The sequence below is a fragment of the Mastigoproctus giganteus genome, chromosome 1 (assembly GCF_048544385.1).
Source record: "Mastigoproctus giganteus isolate SK-2022 chromosome 1, ASM4854438v1, whole genome shotgun sequence".
Taxonomy (NCBI): Eukaryota; Metazoa; Arthropoda; class Arachnida; order Uropygi; family Thelyphonidae; genus Mastigoproctus; species Mastigoproctus giganteus.
Genome location: NC_143575.1, coordinates 86,679,073 through 86,704,514, shown reverse-complemented (window position 1 = coordinate 86,704,514; position 25,442 = coordinate 86,679,073). Strand labels below are relative to the sequence as shown.

The 25,442-nt window shown below is 35.2% G+C and overlaps 1 protein-coding gene across 1 annotated transcript in view; it reads left to right on the top strand.

The window, feature by feature from the left end:
- Positions 1 to 25,442, top strand: part of LOC150090969 (uncharacterized) — a 206,047-nt gene that overhangs the window by 78,755 nt on the left and 101,850 nt on the right. Inside the window, exons 9-12 of the mRNA XM_090378931.1 lie at positions 4,004 to 4,121; positions 4,230 to 4,330; positions 9,257 to 9,328; positions 22,802 to 22,908. Of these exons, the coding sequence (XP_090235057.1) occupies positions 4,004 to 4,121; positions 4,230 to 4,330; positions 9,257 to 9,328; positions 22,802 to 22,908 (398 nt within the window). The remainder of the gene's footprint in view (positions 1 to 4,003; positions 4,122 to 4,229; positions 4,331 to 9,256; positions 9,329 to 22,801; positions 22,909 to 25,442) is intronic.

Below are 25,442 nucleotides of genomic sequence, written 5' to 3'. Positions count from 1 at the left end.
TTTGTACAATTTTTTTATTAAGTTTAGTATGTTTTCATCCAGGATTTTTTCCAGGATTGAGTAGAATTTTGGCCATTGTATTCTATCGAAGGCTTTCTCGTAATCAATGAAGCAGATGTAAAGATTTTTTCCTAGGTCAATAAATCTCTCTCTCCCATGAGCCTTAGGGCTGTGATGGCATCTCTTGTGCCCCTATCTTTCCTGAAACCAAATTGGTTGGGTGCTAAATATCTGTTAATTTTGTCACTGATTCTCTGTTTTATTATTTTTAGTAGTATTTTGGATACATGTGGGATAAGGCTGATAGTCCGGTGTTGGCTGCATTCCTTGCTATTGTGCTTTTTGGGGAATGGGATCATAACTGCTGTTCAATGATCTTCAGGCCATGAACCTTCTTTGTACATCTGGTTTGTTAAGGTGAAAATACATTCATGTAGCTCATCAACACCCTCTTTAATGAGCTCAATGGGCAAGGAGTCAATTCCTGCTGCTTTTCCATTAGGCACTGCTTTTAGTGCCGCTTCAAATTCTTCTTTGGTTATTGGCAGGTCTTCCGTGTTGTCTTCTGAGCCACTCCTTTTGATTTCTATTTCTTGTTGGTGGTCTTTTTAGTGGAGTTCGGTGATATATTCTTTCCATCTTGTTTTTATTTCTTCAGCTTCTGTCAAAAGTTGACCACATTTGTTGTTTATAGTGCTGGATCTTATTCCCTTCTTCCTTGTGAAGTGTCTAATTTCATTGAAAGCTAGATCTGATCTGCCTTTTTTATCTAGATCTTCAATGAATCTGCATCTCTCGCTCCACCATGTTTCCCTTGCTTGCCTACACTCTCTTTGTAGTTCATTCCTTAATTTCTTATATTTTGCTACACCTTCAGTATTGTTGGTTTTCCATTTCATTTTTTCCTCTACTTTTGTCCATATTTCTTGTGAGATCCAGGGTTTCCTCGCTTCTGTTCCTTTGAAGCCTACAATTCCTGTTGTTGCTCTGGTGATGGTTTCTTTAATAAACTTCCATTTTTCTTCTACTGATTCATTAAGGTTTTTTTGTACTGCTTTGCCTATTGTGTCTTTGAATTTTTGCTCTGCTTCTTCTTTTCTTAATAATTCTAAATTCCACTTCTTCCTGTTGCTCCTTTTCTTTAGTGTTTTAAATTTTAGTCTGCTCTTTAACATTACAAGATTGTGATCACTATCTGCATCTGCACCTGGGTAAGCTGTGGACTTTCTGACTTGTTTCGATATCTTTCTTTTACTAGGATATAATCTAGCTGATATCTATTTGAGTCTCCTGGGCTCTTCCATGTATACCTTCTTCTTTTGGGAACTTGGTACCATGTATTTGTGATGATGAGTTTCTCTTGTCTGCAGAAATCTACAAGGTGCTGCCCTCGTTCATTTCGGTTTCCCAGTCCGTAATTTCCAGTGTGATCTTGTCCTCTCTTTCTTCTCCTACACCGCATTCCAATCTCCCATGATTACCACATTGAGGTTTGATGGTGTGTCTTTGAGTACTTCCTCCAGTTGTTCGTAGATGTCTTCTACTTCCTGTTCCTCGTGGTTTGACATTGGCATAGACTTGGACGATCAGCATGTCTGTTGGTACTGCTGTTATTATTCTTGTACCTATGACTCGTATGTCTGTTATTTCTTTTCCGATTTTTCTTTCCATAATTAGTGCTACACCTCCTTGTCCGTTTGTGGCGTTAGAGTGAATTACTCTGAATTCATCACTCCAGAAGTCTCCTTCTTTCCATATGACCTCGCTTAATCCTAAAATCTTGAGTTGGTATCATCTCATTTCTTTTTTAATGCATTCCAACTTTCCTGTCTGGAGCAGAGTTCTGATGTTCCATGTTCCAAGGTTCGTGTAAGGATTTCGTTGGTTGATGGCCTGAGAAGCCTTACATCTTCTCCTGCCGGACACAACACCTGGTTCTTGACTGACCAAGGTCTCGTTGAAATTCACCCACTGAAGAAATGTGTGGAAAATTCATGAGTGCTAAAACATGGGATAAATAATGTGGTAGTTTCCCATTGCTCTCCACATCACAGTAGCAGAACCAAAGTCTTGAGTATGCCAAGGGTGCTTCTGCAAGTTCATTCTGAAACCGAGTCCATTTTCTGCCTTCAGGTGATGATGAGGGGTACCGCTGCCCTCCCTCATGGTTGGTTGTGCTTTGGTTAAGGTGGCGGCATAGGCTCGCCACAGTCCCAGCACCGTCGTAGAGTTTGTGTGGCATTTTGTAGGGACAACTTACCAGGTTTGTCCCACCACGTTCTGATAGTAGCTGGCGCTGCTTGTCCGGGGCCACCAAAGTAGCTAGCCTCCATATCTGAAAGCCATCCCCCTATCCGCAACCTGAGGACCCGTCCGGTGGCATGCAGCTCTGCCCCTGAGAATTAACCCAGAACCAGATATACTACAGTTATTAATCAATCTAAACTGATTTTAAACAGTTTTTTAAAGCATTTGTAACAAGAAGCACAACTTGCTTCTTGTTCAAATGGTCATTGTAAATTCTGGTTTCTTGCCAAACTGTTGTCTCAGCTTTTGTCCCCTCTGTACTCCCACTGCTGTTACAACTTGATTATTATATTGCATTTTCTGCTAAAGATAACGTCTACTTTTGTACTTTTGTTCTAACTCTTGTACATCTGATGCACCTCCTCCCATACCCCCCCGCCGACCGGGCTAGCCGAGTGGGTAAAGTACCTGCCCGGCAACCCAAAGGTTGCGGGTTCGATTCCCGCCTCGGGCTTGGATCAAAGTACTGCAAAAAACCTTGGGAGGTGCAATATGGCCACAGAAGCCGATGCGCCAACAACTACCAAATCAACCTCCCATACCCAGTGCACTTCACTTAATGCCTCCCTTGGTTTTCCAGCAGAAGGATTTTAGAAGAATTCTAACAGTCTTAATACTAAGAAAGCTCCAGATCCTAATGAATTTTTCCACTTATTCTCTAAATCTGTGCAAAAAATGACAGAACAGTAGCTTGTTCCTCTTCTGTCATTTTTTGCCAATTGCCCTACTCCACCCACTTGTAATATTGTTCCCACACCTGGATTGTGCACCCAAAACCTCTCTCAAGCTTCTGGATGCCATTTAAAAGAAGGCAGTCAGATTAATATGACTCATTTCATACAAAGCCTCTACTCTCTGTCTCATGCACATTTGGTTTCTGCTGCATGCCTTTTCTATAGATACTTCCACAGGCACTCTTCTTCTAAATTGGCATCTGTAATGCACTGCTCTTTTCTAAACCAGTCCACACATGTGCCTTAACCAGTTGTGATCCATTCACTGTCCAACTCAAAACTCACAGAACTAACTTTTTATCTTCCTGACTTATATCTTCTATTTTCTGGAGCAACCTTCCTTCACACATATTTCCCAAGAATTACAATCTACAGAAATTCAAATCTGATGTCAGCAAACATCTTCTGACCTCAAACCCTTTAACTTGCACATAGTACTATAGGTTTGAATACCTTTCATATTTGAAGTTTTCGTTTAAAAAAAAAAAAAGGAGAAGTGCAGAATTCTAAATTATTTCTTGTCAATATTCCAACAATATTTACAAGTTGGTGCACCTATGTATAAAGTGCACCAACAAGTACACTTTTATTTCAAAAAATTATTTAAAATATATGGCCTTGCAAGAATCAAATTAAAAGAATCACTGAGAAATTAGTATCAGCATCAATCTCCCATTAATAAAATGACTAACAAGTTTAAAGAAAAAGTTCAAATCCATGTAAAAAATGAGCACTCTTTGTCAGGTTAACTGTTGCATAAACCAGCATCTTATTAAAATCAAAATTAAATAAAAACTAAAATAATTAAGTATGTATATGATTTTAATTTTGTATTTGAAATTTTTTGTTTCCTTGGCACATTTTGTGCATGCTTATTTTCTGATCAATTGCTTCTTATTAGATACTTCTTTTCTAATATATTATTAGCAGTCTTTTTTTATTCTTTCTTTTTTTTTTTCTAGTCTGTAGTGTCAGCAAAAGCAGAACCAGATACTCTGATACTAAAAAGATCACTCACTGACATTTTGACCTTTCAGTGTAGTACTGTTGGTACAAAGGTCATTAAGATTAAAATGGCAGGTGAGATATTACATGATTTATTCATTTAAATATTTGTCTTCATTAAAAATTTTGTGTATATCATCTCTGTCTTACTGCAGTCATAGCTATTGTATTCATTCTTTGCAGAAAGTGGCGGGATTGAAGAAGAACAAATATCAGAACAAAATCAACAGTACTATTGTCTAACAGAGGCTGAATCTGTACAACTAGGTAATATTGGTATTATGGTGAGCATGCTTATTTTATTTATGAGTTCATATTCTAATAAAAATAAAAAAAACTTTAGAAAAGGTATCAAGTTTGTATCTTAGTATTAGACTAGCCATCATACAGCACCCAGCATCATTAAATGCCCATCATCCATTTCCTCTCTGAAGCTTCCCAAACTCTCAAGTTCATTGACCCTGGTAGGTGATTTATTCCAGCAGTTAACCACTTGTAGGCTAGTGTTAACTTCCTGAGATCATTTTTTTCTAATGAGTGTATTCTTCCCTCATTCATTTTGCTCCTCTCCTAAAGAGCTTATATGCTTAAACAGCTTTCCCCCTTTCTCATTCTCTGTTCTCAGGTTTTTTTTGTTTTTTTTTAATGTGCCTTCCAGACCTGAATATAATATTCCACTTGAAGTCTCATAACGATTGTATATATCCTACAGAAATATAACCTACCTATCTTGTTTTCTGCATGCAGAAGTTAGATAAATCATTTTGTACCTTGCTAGTTACCTATTTATACTGCATGGAGAATTTTTCATGTTTGTCTCTCCCCCTTCCCAAATTCATCTCTTTATTGAGCACTTTTAACTTCTCTTCTCCTAATGTAAAATCTGCTCTTGGATTATTATTCCACATTTAGCAGCATTAAATGATAATTGCCATTTGGTCGACTATCTTTGTAGCCATTTTAGATTACTCTGAAAATGTATGACCTGGCTGTGGTCATTCATCAACCTTCTGATCTTCATATCATCTGAAAAAAATTTTTGACAGTGCATCCTCTATTCCCTCAGTCAGTCTTGTATAAGAAAGTTATAAACTGGAGAGGCCCTAGCATTTATCCCTGATGGACCCATCTTGTGGCTCTAGTCCCCTCTGGAGAATGTCCATTTATAACGCTCCTGTCCCCTGCCTTAATCCACCATCCACTTACCTTAACCGGACCATCCCTTAATCCACCTGGAGATCATAATAGTAGTTGTAACTAGCTCCAGTTTAAACAGTATCCATTAATGAGGGACCATGTTAAATGCTTTACTAACATCTTGGTATATAATGTTCAAGTTGTCTCTTACATCCAACTACTTTTTAATGATATCATAGTAATTTTTATCATGATAAATAAGCATAATTTCTCCTTTACAAATCCATATTGCAATCACTTTAAGACAGTGGTACCCAAACCTTTTTGGCCACTTTATTCTATAAACTCATACCCAGTGTCCCATACCCTATCCTATATATATATATTTTTTTTTTTTTTTATCTTTGGCAATGATCAAAAAATTTCATCAGTTGATATGGTTAATAGAAGTTACTAAAATGAAATTTTTTATCCAATTATTAATTTCTCTTATTGAGGACATTTAGAATAGACCGACTGAAGTATCTGCTCTTGCACAAAGGAAGATAATAACACAATAAGATTCAAAACAGTAACAATTAATTGCACATTTATTCACAATCCAATTAAAACTTTATAGTTTAATTAATTAAACAAAATTGATGAACATGATCCAGCAATACCAGCTTTTCAAAGTCTGATAGTCATTTAGCAAGAGTCTTATGCCAACCGGACTAGCCAGGTGGGTAAAGTGCCTGGCAAACCAAAGGTCACAGGTTCGAATCCCGCCTCAGGCTTGGATCAGAGTAAAATGCAAAAACTTTGGGAGGTGCATTATGGCCACAGAAGCCGATGTGCCAAAAAACTAACAAAAAAAAAAGAAAAAAAGTCTTATATACCACATTTAGTAACTACTTCACTGTTCAACAAATTCTTAATACGGTGGATGGACTTGATGAAGTCATACCAATTTCTCAATGTCTGATTTAAAGTTACTTAGCAGGAGTTTTAAATCACAAATCACCATCTTTAATCTGGAGTTGATTTCTTTGCTTGGAGAGAAGTTGGATTACTACACTAAAACCACGTTCCACCAAATATTATGTTGGAAATGCAACAAGGAGCTTCTTAACCACTGTCCATAGTGCGAGATAGCAATCAGAAATTTCCTTCAGTAACCAAAACTCTTGGTATGATTTCTTAACCTTTGGTGTCATTTTGTACTCAATTAATTCTTCTTCCGCTACCCCAACTTTCTCAATATCTGAAAATGGATTTATCATCCAATCTGGAATTTCCATCAAAAGAAGATCCTCTGGTCGCCAAGACATATATTTATGTAGCATATCCAGGTCACAAAAAACTTGCAGATCATCATCTTGTATACCATCTTTCTCTTCTAACTCAGCCAGGCTCAGAAATTGGTATAGCTCATTATGGGTTATATTGCTCTTGAATAGAGTTAACTTTGAAATGAACATAGAGATGGTAGATTTGGCTTTAATAAGATTGACCTCATTTCCTTGTAGTTGTAAATTCATTGCATTTAACTTTGCAAATAGTTCTGATAATTAAGCAATGTCATGCCTGTTCTCTTTCATTTCTTCACTGAGCAAAGCATTTGCATTTTCAAAACACTCCGCAACAGTGTCAAAAAGTGTCAACAGTGTCAAAAAAGTTGTAAAAGTGTCTCGCACAGTTGCCTTTTGTTAGCCAATGAAAATATTGAAAAAAATTTGAATATTTACTAATTATCATTATTAAATATTCAAAATCTTCATCCTCTGATCTGTTTTGGGAGCTCAGTGCTGAGGAGCACTGAGCTCCCAAAACAGTTGGTCATTGAGAGAATGGGCTTTAATTTTATTCACTGCAATAATGACAGAGTGTAATGACTTGTGTAGGCAATCACTGAGGTTTTTTTGTAACCAGACATTGATGAATGACACAATGAATTGTAAAGACATTTGGCAATGTTTTTTTGCCAAAAAAAAGAACTGCTTGAAGAACTGCGCAACAATGCAAAATATTGACTTCCCTTTAGTATCTGTTTTTAGCTGCCTTTCAAATAACATCTCTTGAGCCAAACTTTCATCTTTTATAAAGCACACATAAGCGACAATCAAAGATGCATTGCCTGCCACTCATCCAGCTATCATGCAAATTCTGTTGTCCTTAGTATGCTGTACAGTGTATCCACATTCTCAGCCATTTCATTATGCATCTTCACACTGAATTGTTGCTGAGAGGAATCACTTTAATTATATCATATAATTATGATAACTTATGCAAAACAGTACTCAGAACCTCACTAACGGCTGGTTGGCTGGTATTGGTAAGTTCTTCACCAATTGTATGTGGCTTTCCCTACTTAGCAGTCACATGCTGCACACAAACCATCTGTATTTTGTTGTGAAGCATTGCAAAACATGCTTGACCACATTGACCACTTTTGAAATTTGTCACACAGTGATTGAAAAGAAATTAAGTTCTTGTCTGCCATGTCAGGATATGCCTTCTTCAAATGTTTCAGTTAGCCTGGAAGGCTTCATAGCCTCATTAGAAAATGACCTTTTCACATATTAGGCACATTGGCAGCTGCTGGTTTATTGGTGCTGGTGTAAATTCATACTTCAAAAATTCAAACTATATTGTCTACATTTCTTCTTTGATTTTTTTCTGCATCTGCCTATTTCTGTTCCGAAACAAAGAATTTAATGATTAAATTTTAATGAAATTATGTAGAATATGTGCATATGCATCATTAGCAGCACCAAAACTTAAAAGTAAATAAATGCTTATGATAATCAGTATATGAAATGTGTATAAAATACAAACAAATGAAAAGGCATTGGTATAGGATGGTAATAGAATCATACTGGCCTCAGGGAGCAATATTGCCCACTTTGAGGACTAGTGCTTTAGGATTTTATTCCTTTCAAAGTGAACCTGTAATGCATCCTTTATCATAGATTCCATAATTTTCATCACCATAGAAATCAAAGTTCGAGGCCTGTAGCTGCCCATTTCCTCTAAAATTTCACCCTTGTGGATTGGAAAGATTGACACTTCTCCAGTTTAGGCAGACTACCACTAATCTAAATGAAGAGCTCACAATTAATCCTAACATTTCAATATACTCATTTGCTGCCTCCTTTGTATAACTGGGTGTATACCATCTACACAACTAGCCCTACCTTCCAACAGATTCTTTTCATTCAACCTGGAGCCTAAGGGCTGTGCTGATCCTTTGGTAGCTCATAGCACATTTGGATATTGTATTAGAGCTTTGTTCTTTGTATGGAATCCTGTTCCAAGGTTATTGAAAAGGAGATCCACTACTACATGGTGTCTTGGTAAGAGAACGGCTAATATCCATTTTTTTTTTTTTTTTATAATAATTTTTTCCCATTTTGTTTTGGTAAGAGATTGCTATTTTTCATTGCCTTCAAGCTTTGCAAGATATACAAATAAAATTATTCCTGACAGTTTACTCTTATTATGGCCATTGTGATCATTTTCATTTGAATATTGTAATGAAACCATTTTGACTTCTTGTCATATTAAAGTCATGAAAAACTTCTAGAAGAAATTCAGTAGTTGAATGATTAAAATCAGTAATTACAAATGAATAATTATAATTACATTACAGGTGAGTTGTTATGGATTATCATGTGCCTTCAAACTGATTAGAAGAAGGAATGTGAAGAATAGTAGTGGCTGAATATACATCTTTACAGTACATTTTTCTTTTATATTTTGAGTATCCCAGTGTTTTTTAAATCATCTCAGAAAGTTTTATGTATATAAAATTCTGCAATTAGAATTTGCCCATATGTGAAATTATGAATTAGGCATCTTCCAACAATTTTTCCAATTTTCTTTTTCTTACATATCATGAACCATCTAAGAACACAGATTTTTTGGTATTCTATACTTTTTTCACTTTTAGTTAAAATGGTTGAGGTAAAGTAATTTTTTGGAAGTTTGGAAGTAACAGACACACAAACACACACGTATACAGTAATTCACAACAGCAGATTAAATAACTATTGCTTATATTTTTTATTTAATTTTGATTTTCTAAATAACAGATAGAAAAAGCTTTTGGCTCTGCACGTGACATTGAATGGGCAAAGGTTGGAAATGATTTTTATATCTTGCAGGTAGGTGTAAAAATTTTACTCAACTTTATTTCTGTATGCATTTTCTCAATTTATAATTATGAAATTGTGGTATTAATAATTATGGATAAGACTACACCTATGAAAATATCCAGAGTAGTATTAGTATTAGACATATGGTGCAAGGATGTCCCAGCCTTTTTCTGTACCTGCCAAAAAAAAAAATAATAAATAAATAAATAAAAACTACCCATGTGTTTCAGTGTTTCACATACAGAAATGTGTCAGTTCAGCTGAGCTCTGAATTTTCCCCAAGCTGCCAGCCTCAACTGCTTAAAACCTATTCCAGTAATTAACAACCAACTGGTAAAAAAAAAAAAAAAACCTAGCAAATCCCTCAAGTCTAGAGTTATTCCCAAGACATTCAGCATGTGTTCTCTTTTATTGTGTACATCCAGGATTGCAGACAAATACATTAGATCCTAACCCATGGCATTTTTTTAGCATAGTCTTATAATTATCCAATCATTAGTTCTTGTGAAATTATTATTGCTTGTTCCCATATGAATAATAACACTGATTTTAGACTTTAGACTTAAAACCTAACAACCTATTTGTTATATCATCAGTTTTTTCTCCTAGCAGACATATTCTAGCTCTAGTCCCATGGTCTGTATTGCAGAAATTGTAACCCATCTAAATATAATTCTTGACTAAATGTAAAAGAGCATGAAAAGGCTGTTTAAGCATGGGTAATGCATCTCCATCATTTCTACTACCCAGGTAGTATGCATGCATTGTTTTATTACATCTCATATTGTGAATACCTTCACAATGAGTTGCCTAGATATTGCAGTACTTCGAATAAGTAATGCTTCTCTGGTAGAGAAGACTATTGTTACTTATTCTCAGATGGGCACCACCACCCAGATGGCACCATTTTGAAGCTGGTTGGGTTCATTATCAGTGGGTGGGCAGGTACCCTGTTGCAATAGTGACAACCCAGTTATGAAATATAACTCCACAATATGAGAGATGCTTGATGGTGTGCATGGTTTAATCTAAATATAATTCTTAACTAAATGTCAAAGAGTATGAAAAGGCTGTTTAAGCATGGGTTATGCATCTACATCATTTCTACTTCCGCATAATAAACTTATATTCAAGATTTTGGAGGGAGGAGAGATCATTGATACAGGTTTCATTTTTGGGAAAAGAGATATTGACTGACTTGCATACATTAACTAACTTGTAATATAGAATGATGGGAAATTCTGTTGCATCCAACATATACACAGCCACATGGGATGGTGTATATCAGTGTTTTTTAAACTTTTTCAGGTATAGCCCACTTTTATACTCTATATTTGACAATATTTTTTTTTACTCTATATTTGAGTAGAAGGCATGGACTGCAAAAAATATGAAACTAACATGCCCATATATCAATAATTACTTTTTTTAAGTACAATGATATGTAGACATGTTTAACATGTGCAGTATATATTAGTTTTTTTATAGGTAAAAAAAAAGGTAAAGTGCAGCCATTATCAACCCACTGCAGGATGAAAGCCTCCTCAACAATTCATGCTAAGGGAAAAGGACCATAATCTGCCACACTGGTCCAGTGCGGGTGTATTTTCCATCAGTTTTAATAGGAATTATTGCCTTCTGCAGAAAATCTCTGTTTTATTGTAAAGTCTAGTGGACCACTTTCATAAATTACACAGACCATAGATTGAGAAATGCTGGTGTATACAATACTTCACATTCTTCGTATTCTATCTTCAGCTTGTGTCTTACAATATCTCCTTTCTGAACAGTGCAGCATGGGCACCAGCACATTCCCCATAGAGATCTGAACATAAGTTCATTATAGAGGACATCAACGAAGAGGATAGATAGTCGTGAACCTGGATTTCTAAGTGAAAAACTCAGAAATACTTTAATCTTTTTTCAGTTCCTTTTTTATTTACTAATATTATTTTCTTTATATACTATTAGATACTTTATATAATAGAGAATGCCTGTTCCCCTCTAGGAGCTTAGAAGGGAACAGGCATTCTGCATGTTATCAGACAGTCTAAAACACTGATGGATCCAATATCTTTCTATATTAGAAGATTTAGAAGTCCAGTTGGCCTGTCTCCTTAAAATCCACTCATGCACACCTCCTTGTTGGTAAGAGCTGTTGCATCACTTTGGTGGCAACAAATGTGTAGAGAGGTTCTCTTCAAGATGCCTGGTCAGCGTGAAGAGGAAAAGACCAAACTCTCCAGCACTTTATTGAATATGGCAACGCAATGAAAAAATGGCTCTCAACAGCTTTCACTTTCCCTCTTATGGCAGTGAGAGGATCAGAGTGGAAGCAGAGGGTACAAAGAATCTTTGGGTACGACCAGGCTGCCATGCACAGAAACTGAACTTGGCCTGCTACAATGTAAGAATGCTCATCAGTGAAGACAGAATATTAGAGCTCGAAAAGGAATTATAAAACATGAATTGGAATATCATCGGCTTGGCTGAAACAAGAAATGAATCACTTACAAGTGAAAATCTGATGTATACCAACGGAAACAGTGAAAAGAGTGAAGGTGGAGTCGGTTTTCTGGTCCATAAAGATATTAAAAACAACATTTTGGAATTCAAAAGTACATCACCTAGGGTGTCAAGACTACTGCTACTCGGGATTTCTAAGAGGTACAAACTAAAGGTTATAATGATACATGCACTGACATCAAGCCATGATGATAAAGAAGTTGAAGAAACGTACACAGAAATTAAGAGACTTCTAGATGCAACAGAAAACTCACTACACCATCATTATGGAGCCTTCAATGTTAAGGTTTGTTTAATGCGTTTAAGCACTTCCAGTTTCATTTCAAGCAAAATCTTTTTTTTTTTTTTTTTTTTTTTTTATTTCTTACCATTACTTTCACTAGAACTACAAAGATGCGTACTAGCCATAAGGGTAATAATAAAAACAAAATAAGTAAAAATAAACACAAAATAAAAAAATTATGCACTTCCAATAGATGACCAATCTACAATCTTCAGCAAAACAAAATGAGCAAAAAGGCGAGCTATCATGCTGGCCTCTGGTGGCATTTTCCCTAAATATGGTTGCTGCACGTTATTTTAAATTTGCATAATTTAAACATGCATAAATTAAGAAGTCACTATATAAAGATTTTTACATATTCAAAAAAAGTTACATTTTGTCCATTGTGAAGAAGTTGCTATAATTATCATTTTTAGAGGAGACACTTTTTTCAAATTTTGGGAAATTATAGGCAGATTTAAAGAAATCAAAACATATGTGCACCAATGGAAGGTGGACTGGTACATGAAAAAATATCCTATGTTATGTGATGAATTATCACGTCTATCACATATGAGGGTTGTACCAGGAGTAATGTTAATTTAAGGGCAGACACTAAATACAGGGTATGATTGAAAAGTTTTGTGGACTAATGCCATCACCAGATTATTATTATTAGCTATATGGCACAAAGAAGCTTGAGGCGTATGCTGCACCAGCCAAAAAAAAAAATTTCTGAATTACCCTGAGAGAGAGAGAGAGAGAGAGAGAGAGAGAGAGAGAGTCAGAAGTAGAAGGGAATCATCAAGAAAGAGAAGAATGATGATATCCAGCTCAGGACCCTGGGTGTGCCAAGCTCGTACTCACCAGATGTGAGCCCCTGGGGTTATTAGAGATAGACGCATTATGTCTAGACAGCATGAAAGTCTGTTTAATCCCATATGTTAAACCTTTTACCAAAAAATTGATGAAAAAATTGAGCAAAGGATTTACATCAGAATATCACAAAGATTAATGCAGGCTGAACAGTTTTATAAACTAGCCTGTTAAGCCTACGATATATATTAATATTTATTAGTGATCTTGATGTTGGTATTTCAATTTTGATGTTTAAGTTTGCTGATAATTCAAAGGGAAACAGTGCTTAATGATGTTAATCGGGCTATGCTACTTTGAGATCTAGATTCACTAAACCTGTGAACTGGAAAATAGTAGTTGAGGTTTAACACTGATAAATGCAAAGTACAGCATTTGGGTAGCAGTAGTTCCAGAATAATATACCATTTGGGTGGTACCAAACTCAAAGTAGTGGAGTATGAAAACAATCTATGGTTAATTGTCCAGTCCAAGATAACTTTTTGAGCGGTGCAAACAAGCTGCTTTCGGAATTCTGTCAATAAAAAAACAGGAACTTTGCCAGCAGAAACAAAAGGTGATTATTCCATTATATAAAGCAATGGTTAGGCTACATCTGGAATGCTGCATACAGGTTTTGAAACCTCATTTTAGAAATGATATAGAACTGTTGTTTATGGTGCAGAGAGGAGTAGCACAAGATTAGTGGGAGGCACAAAAGGTAAAGAAAGCCTTCACGAGAAGCACACAAATGTTCAATGAAATTTACCTGTAAAAGTACTTTGCCATAACGGCATTTGTATTGTTGCTCACTCAGTAAACATCCAGTGGCACCTCCATAGCCAGGTGGGCAGGAGCAGCAGTGCGTAGCACACGCTTCTTGATTAGACCGGGGTTCAAGCCCGTGACCACCAAATACGGAGGATGCGGAAAGGTCAGGGAATGACCACCGCATATCCCCGGAACAATATGGCCTTAGTTGCTAATGCTCCTAAAAACCAAATAACAACAACAAACATGCAGTGGGTGTTATCTGTCAGGAGTAGAAATTGAATCCCATGGGAACTTGAAACCCTCCCGAAGTGGAGGGGGTAACCTGACCTGTTTATTTAGAATCACTGGTGGACTAGTGGATAAACTGTTTATTAAGAAAAAAAAGGCAAAGGCAAAGGAAGCCCACATGAGAAGCATGGCTAACTTTGAAAAAGTTTACCGGCGAAACTACGTTACGAACATTTTTTAAGATGCCAGAACTTCCAATATGACTTTGTTCGTGATTCAATTTAGTTAATTCAATTAGTGATTCTTAAAAAAAAAAATCAGGTTACCCACACTTCGGGAGGGTTTCAAGCTCCCGTGGGATTCAACTTCTACTCTAGACCGATAACACCCACCGTCTGTTTACCGAGCGAGCAACAATACAAATGCTGTTACGGCAAAGTACTTTTACCGGTAAATTCCATCGAACTTTTGCATGCTTCTCGTGCAGGCTTTCTTTACTTTAGCCGGATATTCTTGCCAAGAAAGACTGGAGCTCCATAAATCACAATCTCTAGAAACTAGACATTTGTATGTTACCTAATTGAAGTGTAAAAGTCATTAAAATAATTAAGTAAAGTAAATGTTGATGGCATCTTTACCTTATCTCAGATGAAAATATAAGGGGACATAAATTTAAATTGGAAAAGGATGGAGACAGAATAGGTGTGCAGAATTTGGCATTCAGTCAAGGAGTAATAACAGTTATCAGAATAAACTTCCATTAATGTTGTGAAGTGAGTAGCATGAATAAATTTAAGGAAGGTTTGTACAAATTGAGATTTGCTTCCTTGCATCATTTTGCCATTAATACTCACAGTAGCCTTTAAGCACCCTTATTTGTTGTTTACAGCCTTATTCCACAAAATTTTCAATCACCTCATAAGTTTGGTTTCCCTGCATTATTTTGCCTTTATTTAATATTAATACTATTGCCCATTGGCCTCTCATAAGCATATTAGTGATTTTCTTTCTATGAAACTTTGCATAGTTAAAAAAAAGTGAATTGTCTCTTATGTTTATTTTTCTTTCTGTATTTGTGGACATTAGCCATGAATATTGAGTTAAAACAAACTCCCTTTATTGAATTCCTGTACAGCGAGAGCCACATGGCTACTGACATCCATATGAGGTTGAATAATGTTTATGATAAAGACAGTTGATGTTAGCAGTATCCAAAAATGGATAAAAAAAATTTAAGCAGGAAGAAAGAAAAACACATTTAAAATAAACATTGACCTGGGAGACCTGCTGTATTGACAAATAAGAACTGAAAATGGATTTAATGCATAAGTCATTTGGATATTGTTCAATAAATGCAAATGTGAATAATTTGGAGATTGTTCAGTAGATGCAAATGTGGAACCTTTCAAAAGAAAAGTGGTATAAATCGGAGTTCCTTGTTTTGAGAAATAAGAGCTTCTGAGTTTAGGTCTACAAAAAATCACACATTAATATAAATTAAGACAATTAAACATAAATCAACATTAGTGCTGCCTAAAACTGGAATATAATGTTCATTATATTCTAGTTTTATTTATTTTTATCCTGTTCCTTTTTCACACCTTTTTGACTTTTATCACTTTCCCTCTAAACAATAACTACTGAACTAATAATGACTAATTTTACAGCTGAAAACTTGAAGTACTGTTGATTATCTATTAAAATTCTTAGCAAAGCTTATTATCTTAGTACTCACCTCTAGATCTGTATTGGTTAGGGTTAAATTTACATAAAGGAAAGTAATTTTTAATAGATTAATTAATTTAAAAACATGTCTCTAGGAAGAGGAAGTGCACCACTTTTTCCTGGTTATCATTTATAAAATTATATGAAGAAGGTTCACTTGTTGAAAAACCAAGAGCTGGACGAGAAGCTTTCAATGTTGTCGTCATAAGTTGGTCATCAAAATTACTTTCCTTTATGTAAATTTAACCCTAACCAATACAGATCTAGAGCTGAGTACTAATATAATAAGCTTTGCTACTGAACTAATTGAAATTGAATTTTTATTGAAAGAAAACATTTTGCAAAAGAATTGTAACTTACAAAAAAAAATCTTAAATTATGGCATCCATTCATCCATTCACTTATGCATCCATAAGTGGTCCAGTATCAGATTCTTTCTCTCTCTCTCATATTAATTTTACATTTTTGACAAATGAGTGATAGATAGGTAGAAAAAAAAGGTAAAATGTCCAGCATGTTTTTCTTTTTAAGTTCTAAAATAGGACAATACACTGAATACAGAGGAGATTGTGGAATAGCATACAAACAGCTTGGCTGATAATGCCTGCTATTGTGATGCTGAAGTTGATGAATTCACCTTGTAAAAAAAGTTTAAAGAATGTCTTTATACACCTTCAGCCTTTTTAGACCCAAATCCACTAATTTTATAACTGGTTTAATTTATGGTTTATTTTATAACTGGTTTAACTGATGGAGGAGAAATTGTTGAAGTTTAACCTAAGGAAGGCACCTGGGGTGGATGGGATCTACCCAGTTATATTAAAGGAGGCAACAAACGAAGTAAGCCTTAGCCATAATTATGAGAGCTTCCTTGGACCCAGGGGAGGTTCCCATGGACTGGAGGTGTGCAAATGTATCACCAATTCACAAAGGGGGTTCAAAAGGTGACACAAGTTTAACTTGTGTTCCGGAGAAAATAATGGAGTCACTGGTTAAAGAAGCATTGCAGGATCATCTAAACAAAAGGGAGTGGAACAATGGGTTGCTGTTACGAAGCTAGGCTTAACTTCTGCAAATTGCAGTGTCTATTTGGAGACTAGGCCCCTGCGAAGTGATCTGATTGAGGTGTATAAGGCCTTGAATGGTTTGAGTAAGCTCAGTACTGATGGGATTCTTCCTCTTGCTCAGATTCCCCTCCTGAGGTGTGGAATCTGAGCATAAATTCAAATTGGGGAAGGATGGTTGTAGAATATGCAGATGTGCAGAAATTTGTCTTTAGCCAGTTGGTGGAACAAACTTCCATCTGTCGTTGTGGATGTTGACAACTTAAATAAATTCAAGGCTGAACTAGACAAACTTTTGGAGTGAATGGATGGGTGAAACGGAAAGTTTTTTTTTTTTTTTTTGCTGATGCTAAATAAGCTTGCTTTCTTGTGTCATGTGCCTCTACTAATGCTAATGCTGATTTCCGTTAGCTCATCATTTTTAGGTTCAACTGAATGAGGCTTAATTAACTCTTCTATATTTGAAGTGTTCATTTCCAAATCTAACTTCAATCCCATTTCTACAACTTTCTGGGTGATTTGCTCTTCAATTTCTTAAGAACCTTGTGAACTTTGTGAACCAGAAACAAACTGTGGGCGCAGTTTTCTCTAACAGTGGTTCTTTGCTGTTGGCTTTATTTCTTTCCCAGAATGGGCAATATTTTTGACTGCTTCTGAGATATTGTATCCTTTCCAAAAGTCTTTCAGAGTTATGGTGTCATCTGCACTTTGTACAATTAGCCAAGCTTGGCTAATTGTACATTGTAAATAGAAGCATTTTAATGTTGCATTTACTGTTTGGTCCATAGGTTGCAGTAAGCTGGTGGTATTAGGAGGCAAGAATATTATTTTTACATTTGGATTTAAGTTAGTTAATGTTATAGAATAACTTGGTGCATTATCATGGAGCAGTAAAACGTTCAACACCAGATTATTCTCCCTGCAATATTTTTTGGTGGAACAAAGGGATTTACAAACCACTCATGGAAGGTTGCAGATGTTACACACGCTTTTTTATTAGAACTCCATATAACAAGTTCTTTAGAAGAGCTGTCAGTTCCCCAGATGACATAGAAACAAGATCAATGATTCATTTAGCAAGTACTTTTGCTGGTGTTTATGTTTTGGAAATACTGGAGTACATCTTTGGTAAAAAATAAAATTTTTAAAGTATTTCTTTATTATTTATTTAAACAAAACATATCATTTTTAACTTTAATCTTTAATGCTAACCTGGTTATTCTAATGTTTAAATGAATGCTTCTTGTTATAATGTAGGAGGTGTCATATTTACCTTCAGAATTTTTGCTAATTTTCTGTTTTGAAACAAAATTAGTTTTTTTTTTTTTTAAGCAGCAAGTTGAGTCTAATCTGTCTATTAAAAAGTGAATGTACAGTGGGACACCAAAGAAATTTGTATTATCATCACTGCTGTGCATAAAGTTAATATGGCACTTTGATATTTTTAGATGTCTCCAAGTGTCAAACTACATTGCACACATTTATATCAATCATCAATTGTATGTAAATGGACATGCACAGGCATGTCCATTTGCGTATGCGCATGCCCATTTACATGTGCGCGTATGCATATCAATTTAGGTATGCACATGTGCACGGCGATTTAGGTATGCACATGCACAAGTCGGTTTAGGTATGCACGTGCGCATGTCTGAATTTTGTATGCCTAAATGGACGATGTAGGCATTAGGAAAAAAGCGCAACAAAGTACAAAAAATGTGTGTGCGCATGTCCATTTATGAGTGCGCGTGCACATGCCCATTTACGTATGCGCGTGCACATGCCCATTTACGTATGCGCATGCGCATGTCGATTTAGGTATGCGCGTATGCATGTCGATTTAGGTATGTGTGTGCGCACGGCGATTTATGTATGCGCGTGTGTTCATGCCCATTTACGTATGCGCATGTCCATTTGCGAGTGCGCGTATGCATGTCGATTTAGGTATGCGCGTGCGGAGGGCGTATTTATGTGTGCACGCATGCCGATTTACGTATGCATGTGCGCATGTCCATTTACATGTGCGCGTGTCAATTTACGTCTGCACTGCGCATGTCGATTTTTGTATACGTGTGCGCATGTCTGATTTTTGTATGCCTTCGGCATATGTAGTAGTTTCGGCGATAGGAGTCCCTGGAAGTCGCAACAAAGTACAAAAAAAAATTTTTATTTAAAATTTTTGTTTTGCAATAAAAAAAAAATTAAATTTTTTTTTATTGCAAAACAAACAATTGCAAAGCAAAGCAATAAAAAAAAATTAAATTTTTTTTTATTGCAAAAATGAATAGGTCCCTTAATAATTTTGTGTACCTTGTTCACTCTTAATATGGGTGCGGTACTGGCCATGTCGCCATGATGAGTATTATTGTTCCTAGTACTTGTACAGTACTTAGCAACAATAAAGAAATCAATAAGCTTGACTTAGACAGCAATACCTCAAAAGATAGTAATTAAAAAGAACAGTACTTAGCAGCAATAAAGAAATTCAGTAAGCTTGACTTAGACAGCAATACAACTATCTTAAAAAGACGTCTCTATTTTCATGAATTTACCTTCTTCAGAATTTGTCCCTAAACATAAAACTCACAATAAAAACAGTTTTCATTGGCGGATCTAAGAAATGCGGCCCTGTTGGGAAAACCAAAATATGGACACATGTTCCTTACACAATACCAAACCCGTAGTTTATGTTAAGGTAGATTCTAATGATGGGTGAAATTGTCAAAAAAATCAAAGACTAGTAGTTTATATCTGGAAGAAGCAGTTTTACATTTATCAAAATAACAACAAAAATTAATTTTGATCATTATTTTGATTTATTACACGTTAGCAGTCCTTAACTTTATCTTACTGCAAACTGCCGTTGCACCCAGAGACGGATTTCAATAGCCTGGAACCCTATTTTAGATACACTAAAATTTTAGTATATCTAAATAAGGGTATCCCTAAATAGGGTACCTCTATTTTAGATACCCTAAATAATTTCATTATTTTGGACCTACTGCTAACCAGGGGCGGCTCGTTTGTAGGCACTGCGGTACCCCCCCAGCTTTATCTAAATATACAGTCAATGGAATTATATGAAATTTCGTGAAGAACAATGCAACTCAATGAATATTTTTATTGATAGGGCCCGCATATACTCATCCTCTATTTCCAATAATCATTTCAATAATAAATGAATAAAAACACTAAATCGTTTTCAACTTTGAAGTTTAACCGTAGGTGGAACTGTGCACTACACAGTTTCACATTTTGGCCCCAGTGGTTGAGTCAATGCCTAGTTGGCAGGTTGCCAGTATGCATTTTTTAGAGGTGATAAAACGATCAAAGAAACTGCGGAGCGAGCAGTGTCGATTTGAACAGTGCACCAAACTTGAATGAAAACGTTATTACTTTTATTTTCAACAAATAAAAACCGAAACATGAAACGTGGAATGAGTCAAAAACTGCTCACTGACTTATACTGCTTTTCTTCTGACGGGCTCATATAATGCTGTGGAAACAGTCATTAATGATTTAGGAATTGTGGAAAAGTGTCAGCCAAGAGAATTTGCTATCACTTAACAGGATGTGAAATTGAAAAGGATTAAAGTATGCACTAGTATATGATGACACTTGAAGACCAATGAGAAAAGAAGTGCTTTTCTTAAACATGATGGCAGGAGATGAAACTTGGGCACACTCATATGATTCAGAGGTTAAGATACAGTTAGAGTAGCATCACGCTGCTCATCTAGGCCCACAGAGTTTAGACTGCACAGTCTTTGCACATGTTTATGGCACCGGTGTTTTAGGATAAACAGTTTATTTTTATGCTTTTCTGAATACAGTCAGATAAGTAACAATCAATTCTAGATTTCAATACCCAAGGAGTTAAAGTGTCCATCCAAGAAGCGGCCACAAAAAAAGATATTGATTCCATTGTGCTATTCATGATAATGCTCTTCCTCCTGCACTGTTCATCGCAACTGCTATCATTGCCAAAATTAATGGGGCAGTTATGTCACATTACTGTACTGTCTAGATTTGGTATCCCCTAATTTCCATTTATTCAGTTCAGTGATAAACAGTATTTGTGGACAATGGGTTAACGCCACTAATGAAACCAAAGTGGCTATAAAAGCTTTGACAAGACAACAGCTTATTATATTTTACCAATATGGATTTTTCCATTGATTTGAATAATGGTGCAAATGTGTTCAGCATCACAAGAACTATTTTGAAGATTAATTTGCTAAACAAATGACAGTTATAATAAATTCCTGAAAAAAACCAGAGCTGCATATCTATCACGCTCTTCATAATATTGTCATTACTTTGATTCTTGTCAGCAGCACAGATCTGATATTCAAGGTTTTAATTTTATTATGGATAATAAGGTACCAAATTACATGATTTCTAATAGGTAATGTTGTGGCAGTCAATCCCAAAACACTTCTCAGTACACAGTCTGTGGTGAATTGTTTTGTAAGTGCAGTAACAGTAAGATGCCAACTCTGCATGCACGTGAAGTTTCTCTATGTGTTTTTTAATAAAAAAAACTTACAAAAAAATTTAGAAACTAGGCAGAATTCAGATAATACTCTGCTATAGTTGTTGTCCAGTGTCTTTTTTGTACTTTAGCATTTAAATCTAATTGACTGACAGTTTTAAGGTTATTGAATATTGTACTCATCTGATCTGATATGCAAAAATACTGAAGTAAAAGCTGATAAATGGTAAATGCATGTATTATGTAGTGATCATATAGGTAATTCTTTGATTTTTATTTAAATACAAGAGGTATTTGAAAAGTTATGTGCCCACAATGTATTTCATTATCTGAAAATAAGGCAAACATGGTAATATTAAATTGCAAACATTTTATATTTATGTAACCCTATTTTTTAGAGTGATGTCTGTCTGAAATATTACTTTATTTATTTTATTTGTTTTTTTGTTGTTATAAGAAATTCACTGAGACAAACAATTTCACAAGGAAGAAAGCTGTGTAGTAATAAAATACATTTATTATTTTATTACTATTGACATTGACCCGCACCGCAATGTCATGATTGTAGATAGGTCCTGCCACTACCGGCGATGTGTGTGGTTGGAGTCATTGAACATCACATGCTCTAATACCTCAGTCAAAAGAAGCAGTGGATGTCTTGTCTACCCTGTTATTGAAGCAACCATTTTGATGAATGACAAACGTTGGCACCGTTCACATACGTCACAGCCACAGGCTTCAACATTAAACAATTAGCTATTGCATCACACAGTTTCATATACATGCCTGGCAGTACACGCCCTAATGTTCCACACTCTTAACTGTCAGTTTGACTGATGAAGGTTACCATAATAACCGAAAGCTTTTGTATGTATTTAATATTTAATATATGTGTGTTTTACAATTAGTATTAAACTTGTCATTATTTATTCTGTCTTCTGTTTCGCTCTGTGTCACACAATAATCCCCAATAACATTTATTATTATTTAAAAAAAAATTTTTTTTGGAAAGTGTTTTAGTAAATCTATGATGAGAACATTATACAATGATTGTCCATCATACAGTGCTCTTAAGAACTGGGTTGCTGAATTCAGAAGGGGTCACAAGAGCAGCAGCATCAACAAAGATGAACTCAAGTCTGGGTGGATATTAAATAAGTAGGCTAGAAAATATGACAGAAAGTTGCTTCACATGTGTAGCTTAGAGGTGACTATGTAGAGCAAAACTTGTTTGTTTTCCAATTACTTTATTCTTTATGTGGTATACCAGAAACTTTTAGAGCATTTTATAAGCTTTTGGTAAATTATATTTACCCCAGGGGCTCAACATCTGGTGAGTATGGCTTGGCACACCCATGGTCTTGAGCTGGATATCATGTTTTTGTTGGAGCTCTCTCTCTCTCTCTCTCTCTCTCTCTCTCTCTCTCTCTCTCTCTCTCTCTCTCTCTCTCTCAGGGTAACTCAGAATTTTTTGGCTGGTGCAGCATAAGCTTCAGGCTTCCTTGCACCATATGGCTAATAATAATAATAATAATTGTTTTCTCTCTACCTAGGCAAGACCTATAACAACTCAGGATATTGAAACAGACTTTGAACTTATCCATGAGATGGATACAGGACACCTTACAGAATATGAATATTTTACCAAGGCAAATACTGGGTAAGTTTAAGAAATTACTAAAATTTTAGTTTACTTTATTACATCACTCTTTTTTGTTATTTAAAGATTATAAAGAAATAGTTAACATTTTATCTGAAATTATGCATTAGTATTAATGTGGTAGTGGTTGCCATGAACCTAAAAGTTGGCACACAAATGGAATCTTTGCACAAAAGTTATTGATTTATAATTAATGATTGACATTTGCTCTACTTTCTAACTGTAGAGAGTTTTACTGGAGTAGTTTTTTCAGTGAAATTTTGATGTTTTGATTTACCTGTTTTTGCAGTAACAGTGTTTCCTCTATTTTTTTTTTCTTCCCAATATTATAGTAAAACTACTTTAAAATCAGAATTTTTAAATATTCTCTGAATTTCATATTATAATGAATATAGCCATAATAGACACCTGAGAATAGTTTGCTGTAATTGTTCAGTTAGCCATAAAACAAAATAAACTTTATTTTGCAAGTTTTTCATTTCCAGTGCAATGTTTACAATACATCAGAGGGATGATACCTTCTCTCAATTTAGAAAGGAATACGTATTAATAAAACAGCATTTAAAGTTTGTTAAAAACTAATATCATTAATGATTTATTTTCAAAGAAACTAAATTAATGTATGAGATGGCAGCTTTTCCAACTCACATTCCAATAGCGCAGGGGTCGGCAACCTGCAGCTCTTTGAACATGTAACTGCTGCTCTTTAACTTTTAGCCACATGTACAATAAGCAACATATTTCTGCAAGCAAATATTTTCAAGCATGAACTATATTAAAAATAAATCAAGAAACTGTCTGAATAATGCAGGTCTCTCAGCATGTTTAAAGATGAAAATTACAGCATACTCACCTGATGTTGGAGACTCACTCAAGAAGTTCAGCAGCAAAAGTCACATTAATTTGTACCTAACTGGATATTTGTTATGTGTTTTCAGTATTAATAAATAATATTTCAAAAAATATAATATTTAATAGAACACCTTCCCACTCTATTCCATTTCTTAAAAAATCCCCCCCATCACAGCTTGAGCTGAGGTGCGGCTCTTCAGATTCTTTTTTTTTTTTTTTTTTTTTAATTAGATGAAAAATGGCTCTTCATTCAAAAAAGATATTGATTTACCAACTCCTGCAATAGAGCCTAAAATATTAACCAAAACACCACCCTTCCCTGTTGATCAGTTAGCAAAGGCCACTTTCCTTGTCAGTCACAATTATAAAAGACCAGTGAGAAATAAGTACAAAGACAATATGCCATGAAAATGACAACAGATTAATGGATGATAAACTGATCAGTAGTGCACCACAACAGAGTTTACTATAAGTGTTATATATATGTGGTACAAAACCACTAGTGCAGGTGAGGTGATTTGAAGTTGTAACAGTTCATTTGCTGATATGTGCAAATAAATTGTTACAATTTTAAATATTTAATATCCTAATAGCAGAAAGCTGTATGACTTAATTAATAAATTTGGTAAATTGTGGACTTAGTTTGGAGGCCAGCTGAATTAGTCAGCTGGCCTCCAAGCTAAATAAAGAAATGCAGACAAGATGTAATTCCATATTCGGCTATGAAATTGCAGCATTTGCATAGTTTGATGATGGAGAAAATGGAGGCATTGTTAATAATTTGGATTGAAGACCAAACACAACAATGAGCTCATTAAACACAATGATAATTCAAGAGAAAGCTTTGTGCCAAGCTCCAGATGATTTGAATGTTTTAAAAAGAAGCTAATCTACACAACTTGAAATTAACTGGTGAGAGAGCTAGTACTAATGATGAAATAGCTCATGAAACTTTGGAAACTATTATAGAGGAAGGAGACTGTTTACCACATCAAGCCTTCAGTGTAGATGAGACTTCTCTTTGTGGAAAAGAACCCAGAAGGACTTTTATTTTTTTTTGAGGAAAATCTGTATCTGGATTTAAGGCACCAAAAGGTAGGTTAGTCGTTCTTTTAGAAACAAATGCTGAAGAGGATTTAAAATTGAAATCCATGCTAGTTTATCACTGAGAGAATCCAAGGCCTCTTCAAGAATATAAAAAAGGCATTTCTTCCTGTTGCTTGGTGATCAAATTTTTGAATAATAAATTCAAGTTACGGGGGGGGGGGAATGTTTAGATTGGACTGCAGGAAGTTTTATTTTAGCCAGTGAGTTATAAATTACTGGAATAAGTTGCCTTCATGGGTGGTAGAGGCCGACAGTTTGGGGAAATTCAAAGGTCATCTGGATAGTACTTTCGGGTAAGGGAAGCGCATAGGATGATAGGTTTAATTTCCTTTTTATTTATTTTTTTTATTTATTAATTATTATTATTTAGTTATTTATTTTATTTATTTATTAATTATTATTATTTAGTTATTTATTTTATTTATTTATTTATTTTTTGTTTTTATCATTGTTTTGTTCGGATTTTTTTTTTTTTTTTTTTGCCTGGTGCAGCATAAGCCATAGGCTTTCTTGCACCATGCGGCCGTTACTAATACTAATACTAATATTTTCCCTACTCCCCCCTGCTGTAGGGA